Source organism: Grampus griseus (genome assembly GCF_964374135.1).
Source record: "Grampus griseus genome assembly, chromosome: 8".
Classification (NCBI taxonomy): domain Eukaryota; kingdom Metazoa; phylum Chordata; class Mammalia; order Artiodactyla; family Delphinidae; genus Grampus; species Grampus griseus.
In genome coordinates this window covers 80,343,473-80,353,528 of record NC_139002.1, presented here as the reverse complement: position 1 = coordinate 80,353,528, position 10,056 = coordinate 80,343,473, and the positions used below count along the sequence as shown (strand labels likewise).

The following is a 10,056-nucleotide window of genomic DNA, read 5'->3' as shown; positions in this document are numbered from 1 at the left end:
GAGGCCGAAAGAGGATAAGTGAGCAGTCCAGGCTCACAGAGCCACGAATGGTCAAGGTGGAACAAGAATCCAGACTCTCCCACGTGGGGCCAAGAGTTCCCAAGAGAGTGGGATAAGGCTTGAATCCCCACGCAGGGGGCACGAGTCGGGAAAGGGGCTCTTTTCAATCGTAGTTGGCCGGGGGATTTGAGAACTTTACGACCGCTGCAGCTGCAGCACAAGACCGACCTCGGAAGCCCGGCACATAGGTACCCCGTACTCTAGAGACGGCCACGACGCTCGGAAACACCGCTCCCGTTCTCGCGATACTGGCCGGCCCCTGTTCCGGGCTCCTGGCTCCCGCTAGGCCCCTCCCCTCCACCTCAGGCCCTGTGTCGTCATTTCCTGTGGGTCTACAAGCAAAGGGAGAAGATGGCGGCGCTGGGGGAACCTGTGCGACTGGAGAGGGGTGAGTGGGGCCGAGGCAGGGACCGACGTGGGCGGAGGGGGTTGGGGAGTGCCTTATCCCCGGGGGGCGTGGGGCAGCCAAGCTCCGAGACCCGGAACCAGGTTGTCCCTCGCGCTGGCGCCGGTGGCCGCCGACGTTGCTGCGCCCGGCCCCGGGGAGGCCGCTTGCTGTTCCTGACTGATCCTCAGACCCGTCCTGTGTTCACACGAACCGTTCGGGAGCACAGCACAGTTCACCACCACCTGTCTGCATTCGCGGACACAACGCTGCACACGCTCTCCCTGGGTGGGCACGGCAGACGCAGCGTTCAGAGATGTGTCAAGCTGAGCAAACAACACACGCCCAGTTCGGACAGGCTACACACACTGCCCGGTGTTGGTGCGTGCACAACCCAGTGTCCCCGCCTTCACCCACACAGCCCGGACACACAGCGCGTTCCCACAGAACGTTCCCGCGTCCCCTTATTTGTGCACAAAACGCATCATTACTTCCACCACAACCTCACTTGTATTCGTATTGGGGGTATTTCCTGGCTGTGGGGCCCCTCCCGGGTACGGAGAAGGTGCGTTAAAAACACTCCTACTGAGCTGGTCTTGGGAAGAAGGTTACATAACTAGGCGGAATCGTGATAGATTGTAAAATACTTGAAAGTGCAGCCTTATTCCTTCTTTACAAATCCTACGATTGCTAACTGGCTGGTGGCTTGCTTTTTAGAGCAGGCTGTCAAGGAAAATAAAACCCGTTCTGCTGAGTAATTAGAAACGGAAAAGCCAGTGGAGGTACAAGGCTATGAGCCTTAAAGGGTCCTGTTGCAGATTTTCAGCATTCCACTCTTCCCCAAATGCTTTATTTCAAATAATTTCAAGCATACTTTTGACACACCAGTATTAGAAGTCATCGGTAAGAGTCAAAAAGTACAAACTAAACATTTGGAGTTCTAGTAGTAAACAAAGTATAGGATGGAGATTGAAAATATCTTGAAAATATTAGCATTTGCATTTACACTCTGAATATTAACTTCTGCTCTAAGAAAGGAATACATTTTTAGAATTGTATGTGGAGTCTTTCCTCATGCCTTCACACAAACTAGTGCACGCTTAACATTGTTTATCCCTTATGGTGTTCACTATTTGTAAGTCTCTTTACAAGTGATGTTGTTTTTCTCCAGCCCACCAGACCATTAATTAAAGTATCATTTTTGACAGAGGAGTAGCTACTCTGGGAAGACTTGCTAAGTTAGGCCTAAGACTGTGACATCTTCTCCCTGAACACAATGACACTGTGCTTTGTAGATGGGAACAAATTTGTTTGGTGTTAACAGGAGTAGGTGTTTTTCTTTGAAAGCCAGGTGTAGGATTCTAACATGTTGGCGGTCTTTTGTATTTTTAAGTGCAGTACAAAATATGAAACTTCACCTCTGGCATTTAGTTTTGGTAGTCATGGCTTTGTTTTCTCCTATTTAAGAGTTCATTTTAGTTCTACAGTAGTTCCACAGCTCAGAACCTTAGTAGGATGAACTGCCAGTGGATGCCATTTAGCAAAATAAGAAAGTCAGATTACACCAACTCTGATTCTTAATACTTAGCATTATGTTTAACAGACTTTATTAAGAAACTCTTCCAGCAATCCTACAATATAAAAATAGTGCATATGATCAAGATCCTGAATGCCTTCAAAGTCGTCAAAACAAGATTCAGTGGAACCCCTTTGAGCACATACTGGGTACAGTGTAGGTTCAGTAAAGAGTATTTTACTTTTTCAGTTTTTTGTTAATTGGAAATTTTTATAGAGCTTACATATTGTAATTTTGTAAGTTAGAATATTTGATGAACCAGCACTCCTCATTCACCAGCCATTCTGGTGGTGGGAGATCAGAATGGGGAAAGTCTTTTTCCATTGCATTGGATTAACAACAGTTTAAGCTTTTATTACCTGAAATTGAAGAATCTACTTCTTTCTTCACTACAATTTATTCCTAGGTTTCCAGATGCAAACACATACGAATTCTATAAAGAAAAAAGTTCCAGTCCTTCAGTATAATATAAAATTCAGAACTTCTTCCATTTAAGACAAAAGGAGGCAAGGAATTTAGAATAATAGGTACTCTAGCCCCCTGTGGTACAAAAAAAGTTAAAAACAAAAATCCAAGGGAGATAGTCAGTGTTGGAACATGAGTGAATCTTGTAAAATTTCTTAATTCATAAAATACTTACCCTCACACTTCCCAATGAGACCTGCCTAACATGCTTAATGTATTTGTATAGATGTGTAGAATCCCTTGTTTCTTATGATTAATTGGTCCTGATGTAACATAACATTTATGCTCGCTATATGCCAGACCCTTACCGTGTTTTTTTGTTTTAGTCTTCAAGTAATTCTTATAAAGGAGATACTGCTATTTCCATTTTACAGTGGAAAACAGACACAGGGAGGTTAAGTAACTTGCCCAAGATCACACAGCTGTTACTGAGACCAGATTCACAGTGTTTTAATAAAGACAAGCTCAGTCAAATACATGTTTAGAAAATACAAAACAATTTAGAATAATAGGTACTATAGCCCCCTGTGGTACAAAAAAGTTAAAAACAAAACTCCAACGAGAGTTAGACAGTGTTGGAACTTGACTGAATCTTATAAAATTTCTTAATTCCTGAAATACTTAGCCTCACACTTCCCAATGAGAATTGCCTAACATGCTTAATGTATCTGTATAGATGTGTAGAATCCCATACACTGTGTATCCCAAATACACTGTGTTAATGATCCTAAGTTGAAAACAGACCAGTTAATTTTACTCACTTCTATCATTGTTTTAAATGTGTTCCTGCGAGTAACTGCACCTATTATTGACGAGTTTTCCTATCTACATACATATTACGTTTCCTTTTGGGAAATAAACAGTGATTTCACTACCACACTGTTTTATACTGTTCAGTGCTTTGGTTACTAATGATGGTAGGTAAATTTTTATTGACTAAATAGCTTCTGGTAATACTGTCAGCTTTTCTGAAGCGGTACAGTGTTCATGTGTCTATGACATTTGAGCTCCAGTCCTTTCCTGTGACATTTAGTACTTTATATTTGATTTTCCTGTGTCTCTCAAAGGTGCTGTTTTCCAGATTTTATGCTGGTGCAACATCAGTATTCCTAATCCACAGTAAAATTTAACATTCTTCTCAGACTTTACATTCCCATCCTCCATACATGAACACACACACAAACACACCACACACAAGTTCATACTCATGCTTTTTCTCTCTGTGTTATACGTATTTCTTGTTAGTCGTTAAGGAATGAATCCTAAATGCTGCGCTGTTACACAAGCATTTAGAGAGTATTCTGGGACTTCCCTGGCAGTCCAGTGGTTAAGACTCCATGCTTCCACTGCAGGGGGCACGGGTTCAGTTCCTAGATGGGGAACTGAGAGCCCGCATGTCGCGTGGCATGGCCAAAAAAGAAATAAATATTAGAGAATATTCTGAGAAAATTATCTATCAGTGTGTGTTTGTTTAACTATAGATATTTGTAGAGCAATTGAATTGTTGGAAAAACTGCAAAGGAGTGGAGAGGTACCGCCACAGAAACTGCAGGCTTTACAAAGAGTCCTTCAAAGTGAATTCTGCAATGCTGTAAGAGAGGTGAGTAAATGGTATTAAAATTTACTAAAAATTTGAGTTAATTAGGGTAAGGTAATATTCTGAAATTTGGGTTCAGAGTTTCTTAAAAAAGTGAACTTTAGAACCTGCCTCTCTTGTTTTTGGAATTTCTAATAGAAAAACATTTTACAAAGATGCATAACTTTGTCTAAAATTTTAACACATTCAGTAACTTCACAAAGAGCTCAAACATGGTATATTCTGAGATTTAAAATCGCAATAATAACTTCGGGTTTTGCAGGTATATGAACATGTTTACGAGACTGTGGACATCAGTAGCAGTCCTGAAGTGAGAGCTAATGCGACTGCAAAGGTACATTTTTTTCATTTATTAAAAGGGAGAGGATTCTTCATAAATTAAAGGTTTAAAATGTGCAATTATTAGATTCACGATAGGCTTATTTTGAAAACTAACAGTATCTTTCAGGGTACACTAAACTTCTCGATTCCTGAGAAATAGGACTTTTTTAATTGGTTTTACAAAAGATATTTTATGCAGTTTAGATGATGCATTAAAAATATACTTGCACACAAATAATACATATATACATAGTTGCTATATGTAATGTATATATCATTATTTAAATATTCATCAGAATTCTGAGGTATGAATTATTAGCCTCACTTTATTGGTGGGGAAGCATCAGATTAGGTTACTTACCTCAAACCACACAAATAGTTAATGGTAGATCTGGGGTACTCCCTCCAAGTTGCGCTTCACTTTCTCCTTAACGTTAACTCTGCAAATAGGAGGTTACCTCTTCAGAGCTGCAGGTGGTAGGTTTTATGTGCTTTTCTCTGCCAGTATTTTCCTCAGATAATTCAGGCATTGACCTCAGTGTCCATCATATGTGGTTAGAATAAGTTAATATCGGCAGTAGGTGACTTAAACTAGAACTAGTCATTAACAGGTAGTTTTTCATTGATAGTTACTGGTTCACAAAAGGCAGTATTGGATTCTCTGTTGAGTACAAACACTTAAACATGTGGGTGTTATTTGACAGAGTAGGAAAAAACGATTAAAACTTGGGTTTAATTGCTGACTTTCACAGCTGCCTGAATTTCTGAGCCTCAGTTCCATTATCTGTAAAATGAGGCCTCTTTCAGAGCTTAGAATGTGGTGGTATTCAACAAATCTTGATTTTCTTTCTCTCTTCCTTCCCATGTTTGCTCATGTACCCTGATCCAACACAAAAAAAAGAGTACCAGATTACTTAATTATCTTTAAAAGCAAAATGAAACCCAGAATCTCAACTCTGTTAGAATTAGTCTAGATTAGTCTAAATTTGAAAGTTTTAAAGATGTGGCTCTGTTTCACAATTCACATTGACTCTGTGTACCCCTCTTTTTTTCAATATTGAGTTATTTCTTGATGAGTTAGTATACAGTGCAAATAGTACAGCCGCCAGAATGACTGCATTACAAGGACAGCTGCCTCTGTACAGGTTGCGTAGGTGGGCTGCGCCCTGCCCAGAAGCCCCTGGAGGGGCCAGGCTTCCCAGCCCCCAGAGCTCAGGGCTGCTGGCATGTGAGGGGAGGGGTTCTCCTCTTTAGTGTGCACATTGTTCATCTTCCTAGCAAGCCTGCTTGCCAAGCACTGCACAGAAGTTCTGGGCACTGGAAGGCCTAGGAGTGGCCTGAACGACCTTAACACTCCTGCATAATCCCAGGGTAGGCTTTTCACTCATCCTCCTTAAAACACCATCTGCTTAGCTTACCTTCACTGTCAGTGCATTTGTGGGCATTCAGACGTCAAAAATATTTACTTCAAAAGTGTTTTTTAAAAAGGGACAAAAGAATGAAGTGAACAGGGGCTTCACTGGTGGCGCAGTGGTTGAGAGTCCGCCTGCCGATGCAGGGGACACGGGTTTGTACCCGGGTCCGGGAAGATCCCACATGCCGCGGAGCAGCTGGGCCCGTGAGCCATGGCCGCTGAGCCTGCGCGTCCGGATACCGCAAAAAAAAAAAAAAAAAGAATGAAGTGAACAAATGTCCTGTTTTTTTAAGTACGTAAAATTTTCTTTCAGGCTACTGTTGCTGCATTTGCTGCCAGTGAAGGACATTCTCATCCTCGAGTTGTTGAGCTCCCAAAAACAGAAGAAGGCCTTGGATTCAATATTATGGGAGGAAAAGAACAAAACTCTCCAATCTATATATCCCGAATAATTCCAGGTGGAATTGCTGATAGACACGGGGGTCTCAAGCGAGGAGATCAACTCCTTTCTGTTAATGGAGTGGTAGGGATGCATTTTATTTCTACTTGTAGCAATGTGTTGTGACCACTTGGGGGTGTACTTGAGTTATAGAAACAGAAGATGTAGGGAAAAACCAAAGAAGCTTTGTAGTTTAGAAATCCCTTGGGGGAATCTTAGGCACTACTGTTTAGTAGAGTGATACTTTTTGAAGCACTTTGGGTGTGTTTTGCTTCTTTCCAATGTAAATTAACAATGCTTAGTGTGATTTTTATGAAGTAACTAAGGTCCTTAGTAGTTAAGGCAATACATTAAATTAAAAGTCTATCCTCAATTTAGTCTTATAGAATGGCAATTGCCTGATTTACTTCTGACCTAGTGAAATAATAGGGCATGTAGATTGATATGCTAATTATTTGGAACCTAAAGAACCAGTTCCTAACTACAAACAGAATATGATTTAGCAGAGGATTTTACACTGATTAAAATGATAAAGCAGGATTATTTCATAGGTTTATAGTTTGAAATATAACATTAAAAATTTTTTACTTGTGTATATTTTAAACATTTTTCATTTTGAGTTACTTACAAAACCTAGATATTAATTGTGTTTGTGTCTGTGTGGTTTTTCTTTTCCTAGAGCGTTGAAGGAGAACATCATGAAAAAGCTGTAGAACTGCTGAAAGCAGCTCAAGGAAAGGTTAAATTAGTAGTACGGTACACACCCAAGGTCTTGGAAGAAATGGAGTCACGCTTTGAAAAAATGAGATCAGCAAAACGCAGGCAACAGACCTAAAACTTTACACTCCATTTTGCTTTTAGATAGAGAAGTTTTACTTGTGACCTACTGATGGCCGCAATGCCAATGATTGTAAAAAAAAAAACAAAAACACTTCCCGTGAAATCCTCCTTGCCATTTTATAAATGCCTATTTTAACATCATTTATGGTTCCAGAGATGCATACACTTTTTTCTGACAAGAAAAAGTAAAAAGGTGATGAGGGCAATTCCGTCCTGCTGTTTTTACAGGCCTTTTTCAACAAATGCAGATTTTGTCATAAAGTTGTTATAGATTTTTAAAAATGCTTTTTTAATATTAAAATGTACTTTTACATTCTTAACCTTTTTTTAGGGAAAAAAAGTTTTCTTTATTTGGCTGCTTATTTAAAAATAACAGTTCTCCATTCTTTTCTTCGCTTTTTTTTTCACCTGTAACATTTCTTTATGGTTTTCCAAGAAATTAAACATAACAGTCTCAGCTACAGCAGTTTATTACACTATCAATGTTAACATTGATGCGTTTTGTATTTGGAACACACACATAATATATATTATCAATGGTAAATTATAACTCAGCACAGTGGAAGTTTTTTACTTTTATTTAAACATAATATATAATGAATATTCATTTATACTGATTTATAAAAGTTTTTAAACACTGATACAATCATTGCTAAAATATGTATTCTTTCATAATATTTGAGTAGTGAGGCAAGAGAATGTAATTTGATTGTTAGCAATACTGATAACATCTTTCTATTTATAGTCAACAATATATCATAAATTACAAATGCAAAAAGAGGTTTAGGTTTCATCTTTTGCAAATTTTTTTAATGCTATTCATTTTTATTTAAATATATTTCTTATATTTTCATCGTTCCATTTCTAGAGATGAGCCAGTTAATAAGCCAGTGGTGGGAAATAGCAAAGAAGAAAAAGTAATACCTTTAACCTCACTAGGCTAAAGAGTTACACACACTTAAGTAGCTCAATTTAAAGACTTGATATTAAATAGGAAAAAGATAGAAGGGTATATTTAAGATATATAGAAATCATGAGGTGATACATTCATAAGAATCTGCAGACGCTTTGTCAAAATGAGTAAGAACTCATTCACTAGTTGGATTTAGAGATGTGATCTTTATGATTCAGTTATAATGATGGGAATTCTGAGATACTTTGATTTGTCCACTGGATGTCACTGTTTTACTGAAAGGCAGCTATTAGTGGATGACGGTGACTGAGGTCTTTTTAAAGGCAGAAATTAAAGAGGTAAGGTTCATTTTCAGACACAACTTACAGGAACATTTGTCAGGCTTTTAAAAATTTTAAGTGACAGGTCCTAGAAAGAAAATAATGGATTGAAATACATAAGGAATTTACAATAATTATCAACCCTGTGTAAAGAGTGGGCATTTTGTGACATTCCTTCAGGAAGAATAGAATTGTGTATCTTTTTCTGCATGTTTGTGAGCACTGTGAGTCTTAAAAGATTATTCCAGTTTCCAATGATTTTCAGAATAAAAGTCAGCATTGTTATTTATCTTTTAGGTATTGAACACTGGATTGCATGGTTGAATGTGTCTTTAGTCCACTACAAAATGTGCTTGTTATTGATAGGATCATGTTATTAAATTGTATATTTCCAAATTAATTGATGTTTTAAAAATGTTGAGACCAAAGTAGTGTAGAAGAGTTACAGACTTAATTTAATTGTAAAATAATTAGAGGTATTTGTTGTAGAGCTTTATATATTAAAGAGCGGTATCGGTGCATATAAAAACAGTAATATTATTGTTATGCTTGTATTCTTGTATTACATGGTAACTAAACCCTGAAGAAATCTTAGTATTACTACAGCTGCAGTAGCTTTTAAGGGTGTGTCAACATTTCATTATAAATTATAGCTTCCTGGTTTAGTATCTCAGCTGTTTCAGAACTTTCAGCCAAGTTAAACCTTTCTTGGTGTTGAAACTTAGTAAGTTGAGTAAGCTATTTTTTGTTTCTTCTAGAGTAATCCACAATCTGTTCTTTGTGTGGGTTGGCACTTATTTGTAATTCTTAAAATATGGATAGCTTAAAAGAGCCAAATACAGTAGTTTTGCTTGCTCCCGTTGAGCATGAGTAGCAGTAGTTTATTTTCTTTAATGCAGTTTTCATAGCGTATCCCAGAATTTTAAATCCTGACCATAGAAAAATGCAGTCATTCAGTGGCAGAGATGTACGATAGTGGTCTAGTATAGTGAGGAAATGAAGGCAATTTTCATCTTATAAATGTATGATTCATGAACATAACTAGGTACATAGTAAGTATATAGTAGGTGTTTGATTTGTAAATTATAAATATAAATTATCTTCCCTTCCCAATTTCCATTTATTTTCTTGGTATTTCAAAATGAGTTGACTCAGTGATTCTCAGCCTTAGCTGCACATTAGAATACCCTGCAGGCCTTTAAAAAATAATGACACTTGAGTCCCATCTGATACCAACTCAATCAGAATCTCTGAGGTGGGGCCAGATGCTTAGTTTTTCAGAGCTTTCCAGCTGGTTCTAAAGGACACCGAGGGTTGAGAACCACTTGTTTTCCCCTTTATAAAATGCTCTAAGTACACTTTTGGAAGTATCAGAATAATTCAGTTTACAGCTACTACTAAATAGCTGCAAATGTAATGATTGGTACAATTTCTTAGTAATTTCTTTAGGAAATAAAGGTACTTGGCATTCCTTATTTGGGAAGTAACTACAGCCTCCCTTTTTCTTTCTTTTTTTTTAAGTAAAATATCAGTAGTTTAAATGTAAATTTTTAATGTCTGTCATCTTTCTGCCCCCTTTCCCTTTAAAACTTTCAAAAACAAATGTTTATTATTTGAGAAGCATATTTAAAAGTTACAGATGAGAAATATTTTCATTGATAATTATGTGCTACCTTCATATGGCCACTTTATCCATTAGTATAACACTAGGTTGTAGTGGCCTAAT

At 38.0% G+C, this 10,056-nt stretch overlaps 1 protein-coding gene across 1 annotated transcript; it reads left to right on the top strand.

Moving 5' to 3' along the window:
* The first annotated feature begins 382 nt into the window (after window positions 1–382).
* LIN7C (lin-7 homolog C, crumbs cell polarity complex component) lies at window positions 383–8,619 on the top strand. Its single transcript, XM_082659863.1, has 5 exons — window positions 383–448; window positions 3,968–4,086; window positions 4,346–4,417; window positions 6,132–6,341; window positions 6,937–8,619. The coding sequence occupies exons 1-5, from the start codon at window positions 412–414 to the stop codon at window positions 7,090–7,092; spliced, it is 594 nt and encodes a 197-aa protein (XP_082515989.1). The 5' UTR covers window positions 383–411; the 3' UTR covers window positions 7,093–8,619.
* The last annotated feature ends 1,437 nt before the right edge of the window (window positions 8,620–10,056 follow it).